The sequence below is a fragment of the Cololabis saira genome, chromosome 20, assembly GCF_033807715.1.
Source record: "Cololabis saira isolate AMF1-May2022 chromosome 20, fColSai1.1, whole genome shotgun sequence".
In the NCBI taxonomy this organism is placed as follows: Eukaryota; Metazoa; Chordata; class Actinopteri; order Beloniformes; family Belonidae; genus Cololabis; species Cololabis saira.
In genome coordinates, this window is record NC_084606.1 from 4,809,256 (window position 1) to 4,833,976 (window position 24,721).

The 24,721-nt window shown below is 39.1% G+C and overlaps 2 protein-coding genes across 4 annotated transcripts in view; one reads left to right on the plus strand and one right to left on the minus strand.

Moving 5' to 3' along the window:
• Nucleotides 1–219: 219 nt before the first annotated feature.
• Nucleotides 220–22,188, plus strand: LOC133420143 (uncharacterized). 3 transcript variants are annotated; one of them, XM_061709737.1, is made up of 9 exons: nt 220–571; nt 2,922–2,984; nt 6,582–6,697; nt 7,539–7,695; nt 13,215–13,294; nt 13,402–13,492; nt 13,579–13,683; nt 16,151–16,270; nt 20,669–22,188. In XM_061709737.1, the coding sequence occupies exons 1-9, from the start codon at nt 544–546 to the stop codon at nt 20,836–20,838; spliced, it is 930 nt and encodes a 309-aa protein (XP_061565721.1). In that variant the 5' UTR covers nt 220–543; the 3' UTR covers nt 20,839–22,188. The 3 variants fall into 3 exon arrangements, with proteins under 3 accessions (XP_061565721.1, XP_061565722.1, XP_061565723.1); XM_061709738.1 differs by having other exon boundaries at nt 16,154–16,270; XM_061709739.1 differs by having other exon boundaries at nt 6,588–6,697.
• LOC133420932 (protein NLRC3-like) overlaps nt 21,883–24,721 on the minus strand; it is a 65,474-nt gene continuing 62,635 nt past the window's right edge. Inside the window, exon 17 of the mRNA XM_061710812.1 lies at nt 21,883–24,653. Within this exon, the coding sequence (XP_061566796.1) occupies nt 24,100–24,653 (554 nt within the window). The 3' untranslated portion in view covers nt 21,883–24,099. The remainder of the gene's footprint in view (nt 24,654–24,721) is intronic.

Here is a 24,721-nt window from a genome sequence, read left to right on the forward strand (position 1 = left end):
CCTGCAGCTTCTGCAGCTTCTGCAGCTTCTGCAGCTCCTGCAGCTTCTGCAGCTTCTGCAGCTCCTGCAGCTCCTGCAGCTTCTGCAGCTCCTGCAGCTTTTGCAGCTTCCTGTGTGGAGGCAGCGTTGATGCCGCGGTTGATGACTCAGTTCCTGAAAACTGAGTGAAACCGAGAAAGATTGAGAGGCCAAAGAGGCCGAGCCGAGTGCAGGAAGGAGGTGGGTTTCTGAGGAAATGAGGCGGGCAGAAGAAAAGGTAGAATCAAATTTAAAAAAAGGAAGATAGTAAAGAACAACGGCGGACGGCAAATCCAAGCTGACTAAACGCAGAAATAGCATCCCTCTATCAGGCTTCAGGACCTGGACCTGGACCTGCAGCCTTGACGGGGTCAAACATCCTCCCGGGTCCAGCTCTCCATCAACCAGACCCGGGTCCTGCAGGACGGAGACACGGGAGAAGCAGCGGGTTAAAAGGAACGGATTAAAATAAATAAAAGAGAAGAAAGTTAGTGAGAGAAAAGGGAAAGAAAAGCCGCCGGCAGGATGAAGATCTGGCACCTCGTCTTCCTGAGTGAGTTTCTTCGGACACCTTCTTCTCTTCTCTCATGCATTTGTTCCTTTTCATGGTTTAAAATCATCTGCTCGGGTTCTGATCCAGAACCTGCAACACTAAAGTCCTGGTTTTACTCCACGTCATCATCCTCGTGGAGCAGTTTTTTAGTGATTTTTTAAAATGTATTTATTTATTTATTTTTATTTTATTTGTTTGCACTTACAAACATATGAGCATCGAAAAAAAGCAGTAATAAAACAAAGTTAAAATGTGCAGGAAAGATCATGAAGGGCTTATAAGCCTCTTAAACCTACAATAATTATAATTAACCATAATCATATACAAAGAAGTATTTTATACAGCAGAGAACAATAGTAACATAACATTTTGAAAGAAAGGAGAAATATATATATAAAAATAATAATAAAAAATAGAGATACATATACAATACCCAATGATACAAAAGTGATTAGAACATCTGTAAGGATTTTTTAAATGTAATCTTAAATGTATTTAAAGAGAGACATGATTCTGTTAAATTGATAGGCCTGGGTTTAGTCTCAAATCTACATTTTCATGGATTTGAATCACCTTGAGGGTCATGTGACACACAGGAAGTTATCGAAGACCAAAAAGAGCCTGCTCCTTCTCTATCTGCCTCTAAAATGAGAATGAGAACCATCCAAGGCGGCAATTTGATAGACTTGTGGTTCTCCAGGTGTCAGATAACTGAGGTGACCGAATCTGGTACCAGCATCTTCCTCTGGTTAATCTACAGTTTTGTAAACTAATTAGGGCCCAAGCATTGACAGTGCTAGGGCCCTACTGTATCTGTAGGAATTTTTTTCTTATTCTTTTTTCCTTCTGACGAAATGACTGTCTTTTTCCCCCTAAACGTAACCGAAAAGTCACCAAATTTTGCACCAAGCCAGGCCTGGCGAAAAATTTGATATTTAATGGTTTGCATTAATGGGAACTATCCCAATAGGAACTATCAAAAATCGACCAATCAGATGAAGGGAGGGCGGGCTTTTTGGTGTCTATCGTCGCCACGGTAACGCTTTTGAAAGAGAAAAGTAATGTGCGTCGTCGCAGGATGGAGACGCACATTTTGATGTTTAACACACCTGGGTGCACGTTACGGTTCAGGCCGTGAATGGCATAAACTTCGCCAAAATAACACGATTAATTGGATGGTAAAACTGTTACAGATGATAAAATTGTTACAGATGGTAAAACTGTTACAGATGGTAAAACTGTTACAGATGATAACACTGTTACAGATGGTAAAACTGTTACAGATGGTTTTGGATTAAGATGATAAAACTGTTACAGATAAAACTGTTACAGATGCCTTTTAAATTAAGATGATAAAACTGTTACAGATAAAACTGTTACAGATAAAACTGTTACAGATGCCTTTTAGATTAAGATCATAAAACTGTTACAGATGATAAAACTATTACAGATGGTAAAACTGTTACAAATGATAAAACTGTTACAGATGGTAAAACTGTTACAGATGATAAAACTGTTACAGATGATAAAACTGTTACAGATGCCTTTTAGATTAAGATCATAAAACTGTTACAGATAAAACTGTTACAGATGCCTTTTAGATTAAGATCATAAAACTGTTACAGATAAAACTGTTACAGATGCCTTTTAGATTATGATCATAAAACTGTTACAGATAAAACTGTTACAGATAAAACTGTTACAGATGCCTTTTAGATTAAGATCATAAAACTGTTACAGATAAAACTGTTACAGATGCCTTTTAGATTATGATCATAAAACTGTTACAGATAAAACTGTTACAGATAAAACTGTTACAGATAAAACTGTTACAGATGCCTTTTAGATTATGATGATAAAACTGTTACAGATGGTTTTGCTCGGCCGACCTGCAGCAGCAAGAGGAGAGATCACAGCAAAGTGTGAATCGCTGTTTCCTGTCGGGTTTATTTCCTCATCAAACTACGTCTTTGAACCCCCGTACGTTTCCCCCGCCGGCGTCTCTGGGCGTCTGCAGCAGGGGTCGGAAACCCAACATGTTTTAGATCCATATTGGACCAAAAACACAAAAAAACTATGTCTGGAGCCGCAAAAAATGAAAAGTCTTGTATCAGCCTTAGAATGAAGAAACACATGCTGCATGTTTCTATATTAGTTAGAACTGGGGGAGGTTTATTTTTTCATTATGCACTTCGAGAAAAAAGTGGAAATGTCAAGAAAAAAAGTCAAAATGGTGAGAAAAAAGTTGAAATGTCGAGAAAAAAGTCAAAAATTCAGGAAAAAAAATCGAAATGTTGAGATTAAAAAGGAATTCCTTTAATATTCCTTTAACGCCCTGTTTCTTTTTCAGTTCTTGCATCTTGCTCCGCTGCACGAGGACGGAACGGCACAGCCGGCGGCGAGGACGGAACAGGTGACGACAAACTTCCTGTCGGACCTTTACCTGACGACACACTTCCTGCCAGACCTTTACCTGACGGCTAAGTTAGTTTTTCTTCCGGTAGTTTAACTTCCGGTCCCCCCCCTATCCAATCAGAACCTTCCCAACCCCCAGACCTGGAGAGGAATTGGAGAAAGACCATCAAACGTGTTTCCATGGAAACCTCAATTCAGAATTACTATTTCCCTGTAAACTCAAAGGAAAATAGTTTAATTCTGAATATTTTAATTCGGAATAATTAAATTCTGGGAGGCAGAATCTTCGGTCGCAGGACTTATTATTATTATTTTTATTTTTTATAAACTTTGTTTATTGATTTTTAATACACAAATTGACAATGATAAAGTGCAACAGTAACATAAGAGCCAAAAAAAAAAAAAAAAAACGACAGTGGGCTTGGCCATATTTCACATATTACAGTGACAATAACCTCACTTTTCAGGTCAAAATAGAAATAAATAAATAAACGACAAAAGGTGAATAAAAATAAAGTGGAATCTTATTCCGGTGTAACTGGGAACTTTCTCTGCATAAGCAAAGCAAAGTCCCCACATTTCACTAAGTTTTATTCTCATAATATTACAATTTTATTCTCGTAATATTACAACTTTATTCTCGTAATATTATGACTTTATTCTCATAATATTACAACTTTATTCTCATAATATTACGACTTTATTCTCGTAATATTATGACTTTATTCTCATAATATTACAACTTTATTCTCATAATATTACGATTTTATTCTCGTAATGTTACGACTTTATTCTCGTAATATTACGATTTTATTCTTGTAATATAACGACTTTATTCTCTTAATATTACAACTTTATTCTCGTAATATTACGACTTTATTCTCATAATATTACAACTTTATTCTCATAATATTACGACTTTATTCTCGTAATATTATGACTTTATTCTCATAATATTACGATTTTATTCTCGTAATGTTACGACTTTATTCTCGTAATATTACGATTTTATTCTTGTAATATAACGACTTTATTCTCTTAATATTACAACTTTATTCTCATAATATTACGACTTTATTCTCATAATATTACGACTTTATTCATGTTATATTACGATTTTATTCTCATAATATTACAACTTTATTCTCGTAATATTACGACTATATTCTCGCAACATTATGACTTTATTCTCATAATATTACGATTTTATTCTCGTAATATTACGAATTTATTCTCGTAATTTTATGACTTTATTCTCGTAATATTACAACTTTATTCTCGTAATATTACGACTATATTCTCATCATATTACGATTTTATTCTCATAATATTACGATTTTATTCTCATAATATTACGACTTTATTCTCATAATATTACGACTTTATTCTCGTAATTTTATGACTTTATTCTCATAATATTACGATTTTATTCTCGTAATATTACGACTTTATTCTAGTAATATTACGATTTTATTCTCATAATATTACGATTTTATTCTCATAATATTACAACTTTATTCTCGTAATATTATGATTTTATTCTCGTAATATTACGACTATATTCTCGCAACATTATGACTTTATTCTCATAATATTACGATTTTATTCTCGTAATATTACAACTTTATTCTCGTAATATTACGATTTTATTCACGTAATATTACAACTTTATTCTCATAATATTACGATTTTATTCTCATAATTTTACGATTTTATTCACGTAATATTACAACTTTATTCTCATAATATTACGATTTTATTCTCATAATATTACAACTTTATTCTCATAATATTACGACTTTATTCTCGTAATATTACGACTTTATTCTCATATTACAAATTTATTCACGTAATATTACGATTTTATTCTCATAATATTACGACTTTATTCTCATAATATTACGACTTTATTCTCATAATATTACGACTTTATTCACGTAATATTACGACTATATTCTCGCAACATTAGGTTTTGACTTTATTCTCATAATTTTACGACTTTATTCTCATAATTTCCAATTTTTTCGTCTTAGTTTGGCCCTAATACTGCGTCGTAGTAATGGGATTAGGCAGGATTTATTTTTACTGACTGTCCCTGGACCAGCTAGCAGCTAGCAGCTAGCAGCTAGCAGCTTCCAGCTCTGCTGGAATGAGCTGCAGAAAATCTTAAAACTAAATAATCTGGTGTCACTTTGTTTTATTTATTTGTTTATTTACAGAATCCCCATTCCATTCTTCCTGGGGTCCCCAATACAATTTAAAGAACATAAAAGTCCAAACATACACACATTTATCGCTGTTACAGATCACTGTAAAACACAAACAGCAAACGTTCTGTCTAAAATACATTATTGGTACAAAGAATGCATCATACAGTCATTACAAAACCACAAAGTAGAACCCACAAATACATTCCTGTAATAAATGATAGCACGTGATATATTTCTTACTCATTGAATTTGATGTAAATATTCTTTTGCTACCTTTTTAAAACTGTATTTTGATGTAATATTTTGGATATTATTAGTCAGGGCTGGGCGATATGGACCAAAAGTCATATCTCGATATTTTCTAGCTAAATGTTGATACTCGATATATATCGATATTTTTTCTGTGCCATAATTGGGGTTTCCCCCAAAGCATTATAGCATAGCATCTCTGTTAGCATCTCTGTTAGCATCTCTGTTAGCATCATTTTTTTTCTGATCAAACCCTTAAAAAAACAGTCAGTTTTAATACAAAGCCTCGTGCCAAATGTCACACAGGTTCCTTTATTAACAGAGGTCTGCACAATATCAACATGCATAAAACAAATGAAATAAAAATAAACTGCCTGCATATATAGAATAAAAATGCTTCTTGAATAAAATAAAACAAATATCCCTTTCCTGCATAACAATTAAATTAAAATACACTGTGCAATTAATACAATGTAGACAGTAACAGGCAGACTTTTCCACTGAGGTTGACAGTTGTGCAAATAACAAAACATTTGTGCAAATCTCAAATAAAACATTCAAGTCAATTTGTCACAAAATAAGCTATATCAAAAGTAAAATTATAACATGATTGTCTGGTTGGATATTTATTGACATTTCTAGTGAAATTATCTGATCTGCCAAATATTGTGGTTTTTACTATTAATCAAATTCCTCATGAAAGTAAGGAGAGTTAATTGTAATCTGTCTACGACCAACAGCTGATAAATGCTGATGCATTTTTAAGATATTTGCATGCAGTGAACAATTTAAAGTAATCCTAGCTGCTTCACGCCTTTAAGCTTCTTCTGAAAGACCTGGAAGTTCAACTGGCTGTAGAAGTTTCCACTGCTGGTTCAGTCTGTGATCTAGATTTCTGAACTGTTTTGAACTGTGGGTTGTGCTGCTGCCCGTCTTGGCCAGGACTCTCTTGTAAAACAGATTTTTATTCTCAACGAGACTTTTTTTGTCCTGGTTAAATGGAGGTTACAATAATAAAATGATGGTCGTCATAGAAGCTGGAGTAGAAAACACAACATGTTTTATGTGTAAAGTCTGATTTAACATGGTTTAGTCCTTGTTTAGCTGACTGATTCCGTGCTTCTCCTTCATGTCAGATACAGAAAGTCCTGACGTTCCAACAATCACGCCGACGGCTGAAAGAGAAACAGAAGCTCCAACTCCGTCCTCTTCCCCGACGGCACCGGCGGCACCGTTTAGAACAGCAAACACGGTAACGCCTGCTCTTATTAGGCCCGAGCACTCAGTGCGAAGGCCCTAATGTATCTGAAGGAATTTTTATTTTTCTTCTGACGAAATGAGGGTCTTTTTTCCCCCTAAACGTGCCCCAAAAGTCACAAAATTTTCACCAAGCCAGGCCTGGCGAAAAATGTGATATTTAATAGTTTGCATTAATGGGCGTGGCCTAGTTCAACAGCGCCCCCTAGAAAACTTTGTTCCTCAAGCCCCACAATACGGTTTGATGTACATAGTTAGTTAGTTAGTTAGTTAGTTAGTTAGTTAGTTTGTGAGCTAGCTAGCTAGTTCGTTAGTTCGTTAGTTCGTTAGTTAGTTAGTTAGTTAGTTAGTTAGTTAGTTAGTTCGTTAGTTAGTTCGTTAGTTCGTTAGTTCGTTAGTTCGTTAGTTCGTTCGTTCGTTCGTTCGTTCGTTCGTTCGTTCGTTCGTAATTGTATTTCAACTTTATGCTCGAAATTTAAACTTTATTCACGAAATTTCGACTTCATTCTTGCAATTGTATTTCAACATTCATTTACATGGTCTCGAATTAATTTTCTCAATCTATGTATCTACTTTCATCACCTTATTTACACACACACACACACACACACACACACACACACACACACACACACACACACACACACACACACACACACACACACACACACACACACACACACACACACACACTGATGTTGTCTTTTGTCGTTGTTTGCACTCTATGTTAATAAAAAAAAAAAAAAAAGCAATAACCCGAATTTTGACTGCATGTAAATGTAGTCAATGATGTGAAACGTTAAGACTTTAAACTGTGACCTTTGTGTGACTAACAGAGCAGTGAAAACGGGACAACGGTCGGAGTGTTTGGCTCGGAAGACGAGGATGAAGACCCAACGACCCACGCCACAACCCTCGCTACGGTCGCTAAAGAAACCCTGGGAAACGCTGACGTGACGACACAATTACCACAATCTGCCTCATCCACACCAGGTACGGAGCAGTTTGACTTTAGTTTAGTTTATTTAAAGGAGCTGTATGTAAGAGCAATAATAAAACGAATCATAAAATGACCCCGATATGTCAACAGACATTTAAAAATCATGTTCATTTCAAATACTTATGTCACTGACAACAGCACTCAAGCCAGGATATTCCAGTTTAAAAAGAGGAGTTGCAGCCCTCAACTGATGTTTATGTTGTCATTTTTTGTTTTGGCCTGAAGCTCCACCCTCCACATATCTCCCAATCACCAAGTCAGTATTGTTTCTGAAGCTCCACCCTCCACCTATCTCCCAATCACCAAGTCAGTATTGTTTCTGAAGCTCCACCCTCCACCTATCTCCCAATCACCAAGTCAGTATTGTTTCTGAAACTCCACCGTCCACCTATCTCCCAATCACCAAGTCAGTATTGTTTCTGAAGCTCCACCCTCCACCTATCTCCCAATCATCAAGTCAGTATTGTTTCTGAAGCTCCACCCTCCACCTATCTCCCAATCACCAAGTCAGTATTGTTTCTGAAGCTCCACCCTCCACCTATCTCCCAATCACCAAGTCAGTATTGTTTCTGAAGCTCCACCCTCCACCTATCTCCCAATCACCAAGTCAGTATTGTTTCTGAAGCTCCACCCTCCACCTATCTCCCAATCACCAAGTCAGTATTGTTTCGGCATCCGGGTTGCCAGCTCGGCTCTAATTATCGCAGCCATGGCAGCCTACGTTCCTGCTGCATTCTGCAGCCTACCTGGCAACCTCTGGTCGGGGGGAGGAGGGGGAGGGTACACGCCGCTCAACAGTATTTTGAAAGTGACTGCAGTACCAGTTTTGGACATTTCTTACAGACGGCTCCTTTAAGATAAGATAAGATAAGAAATCCTTTAATAGTCCCACAGAGGGGAAATTTGCAGATTACAGCAGCAAAGGGGATAGTGCAAAAAACAAGAGGCATCAATATCACACAGTAATAATAAAACGCTATAAACAGTATATACAATAATAATAATAAGAAGAAGGAGAATACAAATAAATAAATAAAGAAATACTAGTATGTAAAAAATAACAGATGGATATTTACAGATGTTATTTACAGAATTGCACGTTGCAGAGAATGATATTGCACATTATTTTTCCGGTTTGTATATTTATTGTCAGGTTGTTTGTGGTCTACTGTGCTGGTGCTGGTTGTGTAGTCTCACAGCTGCAGGGAGGAAGGACCTTCTGTAGCTCCTTCAGACACCTAGGGTGAAGGAGCCTGTCGCTGAAGGAGCTCTCCAGCGCTCTGAAGGTCCTTCATGGGGTGGGAGTCCTTCTCCATCATGCATGACAGCTTAGCCATCATCCTCCTCTCTCCCACCACCTGCACTGTGTCCAGAGAGCAGCCCACAACAGAGCCGGCCCGTTCGATGGTTTTGTCCAGCCTCCTTCTGTCTGCAGCTGTGATGTTGCTGCCCCAGCAGACCACTCCGTAAAAAATGGCTGATGCCACCACAGTGTCGTAAAATGTTTTCAGGAGTGTTTCCTGCACACCAAAAGCCCTCAGTCTCCTGAGCAGATAGAGTCTGCTCTGGCCTTTTTTGTGGAGTGCAGAGGAATAAGTAGTCCAGTCCAGTTTATTGTTGAGGTGAACACCCAGATACGTATAAGATGTCACCATCTCAATGTCCGTTCCCTGGATGTTCACCGGTGTCGGGGGGATTTATTACACCTGCGGAAATCCACCACCAGTTCTTTGGTTTTCCCCGCGTTGATCTGGAGGTGATTCTGCAGGCACCAGTCCACAAAGTCCTGAGAGTCGTCAGAGAACTTTTGTAGGTGACAGGTCGGTGAGTTGTAGGAGAAGTCAGCAGTGTAAAGAGTGAAGAGGAACGGCGCCAGGACCGTTCCCTGTGGGGCCCCCATACTGCAGACGACCATGTCTGATGTGTGGTCCCGTGTCCTCACATACTGTGGACGGTTGGTGAGGTAATCCAGAATCCAGGATGTGAGGTGACTGTCAACCCCTGCATTCTCCAGCTTGTCTCCCAGAAGTGCCGGCTGGATGGTGTTGAACGCACTGGAGAAATCAAAGAACATGATCCTCACAGTGCTCCCAGGTTTCTCCAGGTGAGACAGGGCACGATGTAGCATGAAGATGACGGCATCATCCACCCCAATGCCAGGTTGGTATGCAAACTGTAGTGGGTCCATCGCTGGGCTCACCATGGGGCGGAGATGTTGGAGGAGCAGCCGCTCCAGGGCCTTCATCAGGTGGGATGTCAGAGCCACCGGCCTGAAGCTGCTGAGGTCCTTGGGGTGCGGGTTCTTGGGCACAGGTACCACGCAGGATGTCTTCCATAGTGGTGGTACCCTCCCCAGCCTCAGGCTCAGGTTGAACAGGTGTCCAACAATCCCGCACAGCTGGTCTGCACAGGACTTCAGGAGCCTGGAGCTAATGCCGTCTGGACCCGCAGCCTTCCTCGCGTTCATCTTCCTGAGCTGATTCCTCACCTGGAGGGTTGTGAGGGACAAGCTGGAGCAGGGGGGGGGGGGTGTATCAGAGGTAGTGGAGGGGGGTGGGGGGGTAGAGCAGAGTGCAGGAACAGCGGGGGGTCGGCTGTGTGATGAGCTTTGTTGTGTGTGGGGTGGAGGGGGGGTGGGGGGGGTGGGTGGAGGTGGAGCTGGAGGTGAAGGTGTCGATGACAGTGGGGGAGCTTATTCATGGGTTTCAGTCACGTGACATTTTTTGTTGTCAGCGCCATCTTGAGGACCGACCGAGGACCTTTCCGTCGCGCAGCCAATATGACGTCTCACCTAATAACTCACTTAACTCCCGAAGAACAGCAACGGTATCTACAGAAAATTGACACTTTAGGTTTCGATCCGTATCTAATATCTAATCAATTACTGACTCCACTCCAGTCTGCCAAAAACCTGCCAGATTTGTCGTTTGCGGACATATCTACCTGGTCCACAATCCTTCTCCATACACCGGCAAAGCTCTCAAAGCTTTTAAAGTACCAAAGCTTACCGCTACTTCACATCATGATGGGTTAAAGATGCCAAACTTCATCATGTGGAGGCCAAAAAAATGTTGGTGGTAACAGGAAAGGTAAGTGACAGTCTGGTGATGAATAGCATCAGCATTGAATTGCCTGCACAGGATACGTTTATGTAATGAAAAGTAAGAAGGCAGTTCACTTTTTCAGTAACGTTACTACTCTAGAAAGTAAAAGCATATCATCATGTCGCCATAAAACTTTATTAAAACATAAAATATAAAATATGATTTATTATATTATTAATGCAAATGTTCATCTTGCGCTCCCGATCTCCTGCGCGGTGCGTCCCGTGACGTCTCCATCACCAAGCGGCTCTCCCAAATCCAACTCAGCCTGGATCTCGTGTCCTCTGCTTTTTTCCCACATCTCAGTAATGATCTGACATGCTGGCTGCATTTAACACCACGAACACGCCGCTCATTCCACGCTGTTCGCTGTTTGATTGCGTCACCACACGCAGTTATTAATTGTTCCCCCCCCCCCCCCCCCCCCCCCCACTTACAGGACCTTTTCTCTCCCTCCCGTCCGATGTTCTGGGACCTATATAATAATAGGATATTATTTATTTCTGCCACTTTATTGTGGTTTTTGTGGTGAAATGAGGAGGAATCATAGATAACTTCTCATTTCAACTAACTGGATCAGCCGTTCCTCATCATGACTGTTTCCTACAGCGCTTTCAACCGGCTTTCAACACGAGTGAAAGGAAGAAAATAAAAGAACATTTAAACATCACAATATCCCACGGCCCACTTAAAGCACTGATAAAAGGTCAATCCCGTTTTTTTAGACTTATTATTGTCGCATCCCACGGCACAACAGATAGACGGCATGCTGAAAGTCGGTCCTAAAGATGGCGCTGCGAGTACTGTGTGACGTCACATGAAATCGATGAATAGAGAATCCTTTCCTTATATGAATAAAAACACAACAAAAGCTACACAAGGGGGCGTAAAAAACACAAAAGAAAATGTAACTCAGATTAAATAATAAACACTACAAAGATGAAACAATAAGAAAGTTCTTTAAATGTTTTTTTAATAATGGCAAGGATGGTGATGATTCTAGAGATTTATTTAGTGAATTCCACAAGTTGATATTTCCATGTTCTCCAAAAAAAAGAGTAAATTAAAATCATCTTTGTGCCTTGTGGCATAAGAATGAATATCGGAATTAACACAAAAGAAATTATGAAAAGAAGAAGGAAGATCTTGTATATCATTTTTTTTAAATTTGAACATAAATAAACATGTTTGAAAAATGTTAATTTTATTTACGGATAATAATGAATATTTAATGAAAAGGGGAGCAGATGGCTCATATCTGTTTGCATGTGATAACATTCTGAGAAATCTTTTTTGAATTATCAGTAATTTATTAATATATGTTGAATGTGTCGAAGCCCAAACAATGTTGCAGTAATTAAGATGAGGGAAGATTAAGCTAAAATAGAGAGTTAAATGAGAGGAAGGAAGAACAAAAGGAGAAACTTTTCTCAAAATACCAAGCATCTTCATAGATTTCATGCGTACAGTATCAATATGTTGTTTCCAATTTAAACAATCATCGATAACGACACCCAAGAATTTGGTATGAGTAACCTGGACAATTTCAGAGACCATTGATTATAATTCTAGGTTTTTCTTTGGGAAATGTTTTGTTTTTGTTACTAAAAATCATGAAGTTGCATTTTTTAATATATACACCGTGTCCTAACTTCATGTGATGCGAGCGAGCGTCAGCGAAAAAAGCAATTCCATGTCTTTATTTTCTATTGGACTGTCCTAACTGGACGCAGCAACGCAGCGACGCAGCGCCGTTTAGAGTTGAACATTAGTCGGACGCCCTGCTTCTAATTTCTTCCTGTCGCTCGCGTTGAAAGCAGGTTGATATTTGGTACAGTTACCAGATTAATTTATTAATTACATATTTAATTCAAATTTTAATTAATTAATGACACCTTTAATTAATGAATGATATATTTCATTCCCATTTTAATTAATTAATGATGTATTTATTAATTTAATTTTGGCACAAAAATTTTCATAACTGTTGTTTTGTTTTGCACCAAATGTGTGAAGTTCTCGTTCATTCACCGTCACGACTCTGACGTCGTGTTGGAGTGTCTGGCACTACAACAAAGTGGAATCAAAGAGATCACTCGTTGCTGCTTCTGCTTTTTAGCTGAATAGGATCAGATGTGTAGAAAATATAAGAAATATGAAAAAAATCTGAGTTTAAAGGAATAATATTGCCCTCTAGTGGTGGCAATGCTAATTACATGTTAAAAATATTACAATAAATGAGCCAAGACTCATTAATACGGAAGAGAATCAGGGCCAGGCAGGAGAAAAAATATCTCTAAAATATTATTTTTATTTTTCTCCTGCCTGGCCCTGATACTCTTCCGTACTTTAATCATTAAATATTTATATATCTTGAGATATAATCGGTCTTGTTTCTCTCTCTGCAGGTTTTGTGGCCCTGGCGTTTATAATCCTGGTGATCATCGTCCTGTGTGTGGTTCTGTATTTCCTCAGGAAAGCTTCCAGGGTAACAAACGTCATAACTACGGATGTTTTACTTGCCTTGTCTCATGTTACCCACTGGATTTTGTGTTTGGGTCTCCAGCGTCCGACTTGTTTGTGATTTCTTCCCAGACGTACTCGTTCGATCTCCACCGTCCGAGTCCCATGAGCCGCCACAGCGAGCCCACCGGCACCTTCGAGCCCGTTTACCTGGACGACCTGGGTGGGTTTGTGTTTGGGTAATATTTAACGCGTCTTGTCGTTGTACGAGGTGATCCTGACAAGAGTGATTTGTTTTTCCTATCTCAGACCACCCGGGCCTTAAAGACGTGATGACAGTGGAGGGTTCACCCCCTCCAGTTGCCAACGGTTCCAGTCTGCCATCAGAAGAAAATGTTCTCAGTGAAGAAACCGGTGAAAAGCCCTTTTTTTTCCTTGTGTTTGATGGTTATGAGCGATCTTATAAGGGTTGGTCAGATTGTGCTCGTGGTTTATGTCGTGTAGGTGAGTTGGATTATTCCCCATTTACCTGCCACTATTACCCCTTTTCCACCAAACCGGTTCCAGGGCTGGTTCTAGTTCACAACTCGTTCAATTTGGAACCAGCTGAGAACTGGTTTGTTTTTCCACAGCTCGGGTGCTAAGGGGAGCTAAGTCATTACGTCTCTGAAACGTCAGTTACGTTGCTGCGTTTGTGTGAAAGTTGAAGCAACAACAAGGTATTTGCTCTAATAGAGGGTCTGCAGTGACGTCACTTCCCCACTGGACTGGACTTTACTCTGGACTACGCCCCCTTACCTGCACTGAGTGGCAAAACATAAGCAAAAACAGCTACAACTAGTGGAGAAGACGGAATAACAGACGATTATACCAAGAACCAGTGGTCCCTAGACATTAATATTTGGTACAGTTACCCCAAGAACCAGCGGTCCATGGACATTAATATTTGGTACAGTTACCAAGAACCAGTGGTCCATGGACATTAATATTTGGTACAGTTACCCCAAGAACCAGCGGTCCATGGACATTAATATTTGGTACAGTTACCAAGAACCAGTGGTCCATGGACATTAATATTTGGTACAGTTACCAAGAACCAGTGGTCCATGTACATTAATATTTGGTACAGTTACCAAGAACCAGTGGTCCATGGACATTAATATTTGGTACAGTTACCAAGAACGAGTGGTCCATGGACATTAATATTTGGTACAGTTACCAAGAACCAGTGGTCCATGGACATTAATATTTGGTACAGTTACCAAGAACCAGTGGTCCATGGACATTAATATTTGGTGCAGTTACCAAGAACCAGTGGTCCATGGACATTAATATTTGGTACAGTTACCCCAAGAACCAGCGGTCCATGGACATTAATATTTGGTACAGTTACCAAGAACCAGTGGTCCATGGACATTAATATTTGGTACAGTTACCAAGAACCAGTGGTCCATGTACATTAATATTTGGTACAGTTACCAAGAACCAGTGGTCCATGGACATTAATATTTGGTACAGTTACCAAGAACCAGTGGTCCATGGACATTAATATTTGGTACAGTTACCCCAAGAACCAGCGGTCCATGGACATTAATATTTGGTACAGTTACCAAGAACCAGTGATCCATGGACATTAATATTTGGTACAGTTACCAAGAACCAGTGGTCCATGGACATTAATATTTGGTACAGTTACCAAGAACCAGTGGTCCATGGACATTCATATTTGGTACATTTACCAAGAACCAGTGGTCCATGGACGTTAATATTTGGTACAGTTACCAAGAACCAGTGGTCCATGGACATTAATATTTGGTACAGTTACCAAGAACCAGTGGTCCATGGACATTAATATTTGGTACAGTTACCCCAAGAACCAGTGGTCCATGGACATTAATATTTGTCCACCAATCCAGTTTCCTGATATTTATATGTACTTAATTTCTACGCCAGTGAAATACACGAAGAAAAGCTTGAAGATACAAAAGTCTTGACGCTTGGTCCGACTTCAAGGCAGGATTTGTTGTAGAAATGAAAGTGATGAGGACACCGAACTTTATGATTTGACCGTTTAACGTTAGCTACCCAAAAATCCAACATTACCTGATACAAAATGGGAACCGTAAATCCACGTTTCGGTGTCTGGAATCCAGTTGTTTCTGTGAATTGCAGAAATCCATTTGTCTCTCTTAAGCTTATTTTTTGGCAGTCTGTAAAACTATAACTCTGATTTCTTGCTAAATCTATGAGTACAGTCGATCGCACAACAGCTCTTTCCCATTTTAGATGTTTTCCAGTTGCTCAAACTGAAAGTTTACGCCGACACTCAGTCTTTCTGCCACTCAGTCTTTCTGACACTCAGTCTTTCTGACACTCAGTCTTTCTGAAATTAAAGCAATTAAAAATGATATTTTGTGGCAGGACGATGCTCTGGTTAAGGTCTGGTTAGGTTAATGCACCACTTGTGATTGGTAAGTAGGAAACGCTTGTGGTTTTTGCTAAAAATAATAATTTCACATCCCTTACACCACCTCTGTCGTCATGGCGACAGCAAACAACATGGTTAAATACTGAAATTTACATTAAATACTAGAAAACACGGTTAAATACTTGCCGTCAAAATAGTGTTAAAACAGCGTTAAAAACATGTTTTTACAAACTGACAGTAACAAACAGTAACTTGCGCCTCAAAAACTCAAAACTTAGCCACTATAATGAAGAGTAATATATACATAATAATAATGTAATAATCCGTGTATATATCACGACAACGAGATTTTGGCTAGTCCTGCCTCGGCCAGGTTTGCCCTCAAAACAATTTGAACTTGTTTCACGCGTGATACAAGTTAAAATTGTCTTCTGTTCTCTTCTGTTTTTTCAGCAGCTCCTGAGGAGCAGCCAGACTCCGACCAAGCTGACGGCATCATTGACCCTCCGAGTAGTGCCAACTGGTTTTTTGATGCTCCGGAGGAACAGCAGAATGAAAACAACAACAACCCATGTAAGATCACAACGGCACATTCCTTAAAACGTAGATAACAGTCCCACACGCTGGCTCTCCCTCGTTGAGCAGCTGAACGTCAGGTGTTGAAGGAGGAGAAATAAACTGTATTGTTACTTATGTTTACCCAGTGATTTGCTGCAGGCTGTTTTGAAGCAGGTGTGGATCTTAAAGCCAGAATGTCAAGAATCAATTCGATTCTGATTCTTAACATTCAAAATTGATTATCAAGATTTGATTCGATTTGATTTGATTCAATCCAATATTGATTTGGGTTAGTGTTATTAAAACTGTTTTTTGAGCTGCTGCATGAATTATATGACTGTAGTCCTGCAACATATTACTACTAGTATTATATTGAGATTAAACAGCAAGTATTGCAGCTAATGATGCTGTAAGGACCAATCACGTCCCAGAATGTTGATAGAACTGAAACAGAAACATCGTGGGGCAGAATTACCAAACAGATCCAGGGAGGAAACAGAGTCGGATGAAATCGCTTTTAGTTTTTCTTACATTCCATTTTATTCCGTGTATTTCGGTTTTTAATTTTTGAGAATTAGATTTTTTGTATTTTATGCAAATGTAACCCCAAGACAGTATATAAAGTAATGAAATAAAGACAATTTATACAATTAAACATATTTAAAGGCAAAAACATGGCACCAGTTATTCTTGTGTCCAACAAAACATTCCTTTTTTTGGGCATAAACAAAATACCAAAAGTTGTAATGTAATGATTAAAAACAATCGATCTTTAGACATACAAATCGATTTTTAGGAATTAATATGAGAATCGATTTAGAAATGGAAAATTTATTTTTTCAACAAAGGCCTACCAGATACACCAAGAAAAGTGCACAAATTACAAAACCAAAAGTTGGTGCATATGTCCAAGTCTGAACACACCAGCAGTGTAATGTTTAGGAACATTTGTAGCGCCACCTGCAACAGGAAACACAACAGCTTTTTATTATGGTTTGCATCGTCTTAGAGACCTCAGATTTTCTAAAAAACCTAAAAGGTAAATATTCCAAACTTCTGCTACAGATCAGTTAACCATTTCCTGTCATGTGTTATATGTGTAACACTGTTCTAATATGTGTAAATATATCACAATGTTGAAAAAATGTAGATGTTCCAACCCTGTCATGGTCCATCCCATAGTGGAAACATCGATGACAGGGTGGATGTTTATTGCTACTTTTAGCTTCTAATATGCACATATTGGGTCTTCGGCTAGCAAAGGGATTGAGTGTTGAAGGTGACTGTATACTGATTATCAAATATATTTTGAATTTCTGATTAGTCTAAAAATAATAAATGAGAGTCTGGACACGTTAAGCTTGAACACACCCAACTACAAACAAATATTAACGCTGCAAGCAGCGATGAACAGGCCCTCCACCCTTATGCACATTCAGGCTGCAGTGGAAGCTTGTATGACTTGCATGTAGATTCTTCAGGCCTGGACATTTAGTGGATGAAACCACCCAAGACTCTCTATATCAAACCATTCAAATGTTATGGCAGAAAGTAGGAACTATCAGATATCGAACAATCAGAAGCAGGGGCAGGACTAATTTGCACCAATTAAGGTGAAGGAGTCAAAACCGATGACCCCACCCACGAGTATTAATATTAAACCATTCAAAAGTTATGGCAGAAAGTAGGAACTATCAAATATGGACCAATCAGATAAAGGGGAGGTGCGCTTTTTGGTGTCTAGCGTCGCCAAGGTAACACTTTTGAAAGAGAAAAGTAATGCGCGTTGTCGCAGGATGGAGACGCACATTTTGATGTATAACACACCTGGGTGTACGTTACGGTTCGGACCGTATTAATTGCCGAAGGAATGGCATAAATTGCGCCAAAATTACACGATTAATTAAAAATGGCCGACTTCCTGTTGGGTTTGGGCCATGGCGCCAAGAGACTTTTCTTTAAGTTGTGACATGATACAGGTGTGTACCGATTTTCGTGCATGTACGTCAAACCGTATTGTGGGGCTTGAGGCACAAAGTTTTCTAGGGGGCGCTGTTGAGCCGTTAGGCCACGCCCATTAATGCAAACCATTAAATATCACATTTCTTACCAGGACTGGCTTGCGTGCAAAATTTGGTGACTTTTGGGTCACATTTAGGGGGAAAAAAGGCTCTCATTTCGTCGGAAAAATAAAAATAAAAACGAGAAAAATTCCTACAGATACAATAGGGCCCGAGCACTGATAGTGTGAAGGCCCTAATGATGAAAATTGCAAAATATAAGGCAGGAATTGGATGTATTTGTAGCAGTTGACCCAACTCCCAGTTAAGAAAGACAACATGATGTTGATGATGTCACTAATTACATCAGTTGATCTGTTTAATAGTTAACTACACAAAACCACATATAAACAATGTTTGATCAGTGATACCAGAACCTCAGAATTTTGTTATTTTTCTATGTTCATGATAAATGTGGGACTTTGATGGGAACACCAAAGGTACTTTGTAGTGATATTGACCAAGAATGTGGTGGAATCTGAGGGCGAGGGCCCGACCAAAAGCTGCTTGCAGTTTTGATTTATAATCTGAGATTTCTGTCAGTGTTTCCAGTCATTCGATAGTTTTGCCACTGGAACATTATCAGAAAACATCACGTCATATTTAATTTCAGAGGTCACATGCCCTCAATTCAGTCCAGCTTTGAATCATAACAAAAAAAATAGTAAACTGGGGGGATTTTCCCCCGCGGGCTGACATTAAACTGAAAACAAGCGCAAATGAAAAAGTGAAAAAGTCATGCAGTCATGAAGAACAGGATTAGGGAAGAGTATCAGGGCCATGCAGGAGAAAAAATATGGGGAAGATTTTTTTTTATTGTGCACTTCGAGAAAAAAGTCGAAATGTCGAGGAAAAAGTCAAAATGTTGTGAATAATCTTGAAATACAATTTCGAGAATAAAGTTGAGATGTCGAGAATAATGTTGAAATACAATTTCAAGAATAAAGTCGAAAATTCGTGAATAAAGTCAAAATTTCGAGAATAAAGTTGAAATACATTTCGACTTTTTTCTCGCAATTGTACTTCAACATAATTCTCGACATTTCGACTTTTTTCTCAAAGTGCATAATGAAAAAAAGTCTTCCTCCTCCTCTCAAATATTATTTTTATTTTTCTCCCACAAACTGTTGCCGCTCCATCCAGCCCATACCCGGTGCACACTCACTCCAAAATGTACAAAACTAGGTCATTTACAAGTCTTACAAATCTTGTACAAACCTTACAAATCTTGCTTAGAAAGCTAAGATTCTTGTGATTCCAGCAATATAAACCATTTCAGGTTATAATCATAGCAGCTGGTACATATCGACACAACAAACAAACAAAGAAAGATTTGCGCAGATGATGCAACTTACCCTTTGAGGCTTCTGGAACAGTCCAGGTAAAAATATTCCCACAAAAATCGTCTGATTACACTCAGAAAAGGTCCATTAGATCCTATCCAGTAAAGTATTTAGTCCAAAATACATTATTATACCAGTAAATATCCACAAACAGCCGCTCTTCATCTCGACCGTCGTCGGAGAAGCACATGTTATTATTTGTTTACACTCGGTAACTCCTCCGTCCTGCACGTTTTCAGACGGGAGACCGCGATGGTAAAATGGAGCGTACACTCTACATTGATTGACAGGTCATCCGGCCATACAAGAGCTTCCTGTCCCCTGATAGCGAATGAGTGCCTGTGTTGGGGCGGGACGAGCACGTCCGGCTTTTGTCATGAGAAAAACTTAGGCAATTGCAGCATTCGCCCAGAAGATGGTGAAATTGTATAGGCAATGAAATGCTGAACACAACAATATATATATGTACGTGGTAAATTCAACGGTTCAAAAGTTATGCCCATGGGACATAATTGTTATGATAAAATTCTTTGTAAGACATATTCTTTCAAAAACATGTGTAAAATACTCATTTTTTGTGGTATTGTTATCAAATTTGAACTTGCACTAGATAAGACTTCAGGCTGTGTCTCAGTGTGTTTTCCAGCTAATAAGTAACAGATTCTCTCATCTGCAGACATCTGATTACAAAACAAATTTCCGGCTGAAATTAAAACCTTCTATTTCAGTGTGTTCAAACTGAGATTACTGAATAATAGTAGTAGTTACAGTGATTCTGACAGTTGGGGGAAAAACTTCAGAGTGTTACCTTTCCAAAGAGACCAGAACCATCCATCTACTTCAAACGGTTCAAGAACAGCTTTCAATTTACTTTGGGTATAATTTGAATAGGCGTTTTGGACGACTTTTACAGGAGTGGGAACAGGGTCCTCTAATTTACTCATTAAATGACACGTGAAGAATAAACGCAGTTTCCACGTATTTCTGAGGTATTTTGTTTGTTTTGGCAGCGGTTTGTTCCAGCGACCCGTTTGTGGAGATAAACCTGGACGACGCCTGGGGCCACCAGCTTCTCAGCAACGACGCTCCAGCTTCTTCCTCCGTCGTCCCTCCAGCTTCCTCCTCCGTCGTCCCCTTCGACAGTTTCTCCCCGTCTTCCTCTCCCTCCCAGTTTCCTTAGTGCAGCAGGTTAACTCATTGTTTCAAGACAATACTTCACTTTGGTAAAGAAGCATAACATTTGGCACAGATACTGTCCAAGGTCTACTCTTTAGGGAAAAGGCACATGCCACTCAAAATTCCAAGATGGCGGCCCCAAAATGTCCGACCCAAAAACGTGCTTTTTCCTTTATAACTCGAAATGCCTTGGTTTTAAGCCCCATAAATATATTTAAGCTGAATATAAAGATGGGTATTGTGGACATTTTGGTACCAAGTACATGTCTGTATCCAATACAGTTCTTGAGATACAGCATATAGAAACTTGTACCCGGAAAAGTGAGAATTTTGTAAGATTGATTGTTGTATAATACTAGTACAGCAGATTAGTGAAATGATACTTCACTTTGGTAAAGAAGCATGAGATTTGGCACAGATACTCTCTAAGGGCTACTTTTTGGGAAAAAGGTGCATGGCGCTCAAAATTTCAAGATGGGGCCTTTTTTTCAACCCTCAACCTGGACCAGTGCGCTGCTTTGTCTGCCTATCCGGCTTAGTTAAACCTGCGTGTTTGGATTATTTGGATTAGTGTTTATTATTATATATATATATATATATTATTATATATATTATTATTTTGGAGTCCTTGTGCAAAGTATCAGGTTATGAGAGTAACATTTTCATAAATCCATATTCTCGTAACAACAATCAATCTTTAAAAAATTCTCACTTTCCGGGTATATATCTCAAGAACTGTATTGGATATAGACATGTACTTGGTACCAAAATGTCCACAATACCCAACTTTATATTAAACTTTGATATATTTATGGGGCTTTTATGAGGCATTTCGAGTTATAAAGGAAATAGCACATTTTCGGGTGGACATATTGGATTTTAGGGGCCGCCATCTTGGATTTTTGAGTGGCATGTGCCTTTTTCCAAAAGAGTTAGACCTTGGAGAGAATCTGTGCCAAATGTTATGCTTCTTTACCAAAGTGAAGTATATACATTCTATTACATATTATTCAAACTATACACAAGACATCTTATTGTAAGGCTACGTTGAAAATACCTTTGACCCCCCCCCTTTTTTTCAGTAAAATGCTGTAAAACATGCTTTTTCATGAAAACTTTGTAATTATGAATATTACTGCGTGCTTTTGTTTATGTGGAACTCAAAGGGATTTTGTTGTTTTGTTAGAAAATAAAGGTTTTAGTTTTATTATTAATCATTTGGACCAAAGTGACACAAGTACGAAACGGTTTCTTCATTTTTCTAGATCTGCACACGTCCTGTAAACTAGAAGCAGTTTCACGTCGTTGTAACTAATATGTTTTGTTTTTGAATAAACATAATTTGATAAGAAAATTACTTTTTAGATTTTCAGTATAAGTTGTGTAAAGTGCAAGTCAACAATTGTGAATAACCTCACTAGGTTTTTGATGTGGGATTCATTTCATTTATTTATTTAGCACACATTTCTTTTTAAATTATAAATATAAACGTAAAAGACAACACGGATACAAGTTCTGGATCACATTAAAGATAAAGACATTGGGCCCGATTTACTAAGATCCTAAATAAAGAGTACTAAATTGCGTGTGCACTGAAAAAGTTTGCGCGTGCTGTTTGCGTGTGGTTTGCGGGTGATCAACTAAGATTGCGTGCGCAATTGATAACAGGTGCAAACCGCAGTATTTAAATGAGGAGTTGCGTGTCTTAAGGTTTGCGAGCGCAAACTCTGCGCCATGGAGAGTGGATGGAATGCACAGTCACAAGTCACAAGCGCAAAATGAAATTGAACGAGTTGGAGTTAGAGATATTAGTGGAAGAGGCAAATAAACGCCGTCGATTTAACGCAGAACCATAATTCAGGCGAAGCTGCAGTCTGTCTGCGCTGATCACTGACACAGTGGGTCGGAGCGGATTTGGTCATGATGTTTAACCTGTGTTTTGTGATTAATAAGCAGGGGTTTTAATTAAATGTAATTTACGAAGGATGATTTCACGTTCAATAAGATAAGTAATCAATAAAATACAAAGTTTGGCACAAAGGCTTGGCCTGCTTGTGGGCGAGTGGAGGGGGGCACATTAAAAGAAGATATAAGGTGAAGAACTAAAGAAAAAGTGGCCTTTAATAAAACTTGTGCAACCATTTTTAAAATAGCATGCAGCAGAATAAAGACTCTCTCTCTGCATATTCTTTGATTTTGGATGTCGCCTCCTTGCCACAATAACAGCAGCAGCAGATTAGCACCTTCCTTTCGAACGTATTAAATACAGACGCAATCACAATACGCGCAATTACTTTCAGGCTTGGTAAATCTCATTGCGCGTGGTAAATGGAGCAATTTGCATCTCCCCCTCCCAGTATTTAGGATTTCTGCCGGGTACGCCCCATATTGATTATTCATCAGGGCAAAAGTACTAAATGAATTGCGTGTGCTATTTTGCGCATTTCAGAGACGCAGTCGTCTTTGCACGCTGTTAGTAGATCAGCTGGCACTTTGGTTTGTGGGTGCTGTCAAGTTTGCACACGTTTTTACGCACGCAAACCTTTAGTAAATCGGGCCCATTGAAGGTTAAGACAGAATAAGATGTCTTTAATAACTTTCTGAAGGAGGTAAAAGATAATGTCGACTTCAGCGACTCATTCAAGTCATTCCAGAGTTTTGGATCTACCGGTAAATGTTATATTAAATTGATGACCAGATGTTGGACAGAAGGCTAAATGAAGATTGCCACTGTGTCTAGTTGGATATGAATTAAAATCAGATGAAATTCATGTTTATGATTCACTTATCTAAAAAAAAATCATTCAAATCTTTGGTAACTCAGACTTATAATAAAGAGAATAAGCAGAAACATGTGGGGTGGGGGGTCCATGGTTGGGCTCAGAAAGGATCCGGAGGGATCTGGATAATGTCTGCAGTTTCTCTGATGGGACAAAGCCGGTCCTGATTATCTTTTCCTCTGCAGACGGGGCCTCATTTATAAAAGAGTGCGTAGGATTCATGCTAAAAGTATACGTGTGCAAGAATTATGTAAGAACAGTCATAAAGGATCCCGGTCCCCGGGGGGGACCGGGGACAATTTTTCCAATTTACTAGAATCATCATCATCATCATCATCATCATCATCATCATCATCATCATCATCATCATCATCATCACCATCATCATCTTCATCATCTTCATCATGGAGACTCTGAGGAACCAGAACCAGAGTCCAAGTCCAGGATCCAACAGAGACAGTTTCTCTGACCGGAGACTCTGGAGACTAAACTGGACACAGAGACACTGAGGAATCAGAACCAGAACTGGACCAGTAGAGTCCAAATCCAGGATAAAGAGGTTCAGAGAAGCTGGTGTTGAAGGTGTGGAGGTGGATCAGTCTGTCAGAGACGACTTTATAGAAGGTCAGAGTTCCAGCAGGAACGTCCACGTAAACTGCTGCTCTGCCAGAGTCTGGACATGGAGATGAGGAGGTGGTGGATGTTACTCTGTTATTGTGAAGGACATGGTACCGATCACCTGGAGAACAGAACAGACTCCAGGAATGATCGTTTCCTCCAAACCTACAGTCATCAGAGCCTCCTTTCCTGCTGATTCTTCTGTAACTCACTGATACAGAAACAGCTCCGCTCCTCTGGAACTCCCAGTAACAGCGACCCGTCAGAACTTCTCTACACAGCAGCTGAGGCCAGACATCAAACCTGTCTGGATGATCAGGATATGACTGATCCTCCTCCACAAACATCATCTTCCTGTTGTTGTCAGACAGTTTGATGTTGTTCTGGACTGTGTTTGTGTCGACGGTGAGTTGACAGGAATCTGATGGAGAGAACAAACAAGCAGCTGCAGTTATTATTGATCAGTTATTGATCACTGATGGACTCATG

Bases quoted from the DNA above. Each gene is read 5' to 3' on its own strand.
- LOC133420143 (XM_061709737.1), top strand. From the start codon at position 544: ATGAAGATCTGGCACCTCGTCTTCCTGA. The intron at 7,696-13,214 runs GTACGGAGCAGT...CTCTCTCTGCAG, and splicing joins ATCTGCCTCATCCACACCAG to GTTTTGTGGCCCTGGCGTTT. The intron at 13,684-16,150 runs GTGAAAAGCCCT...CTGTTTTTTCAG, and splicing joins TGTTCTCAGTGAAGAAACCG to CAGCTCCTGAGGAGCAGCCA.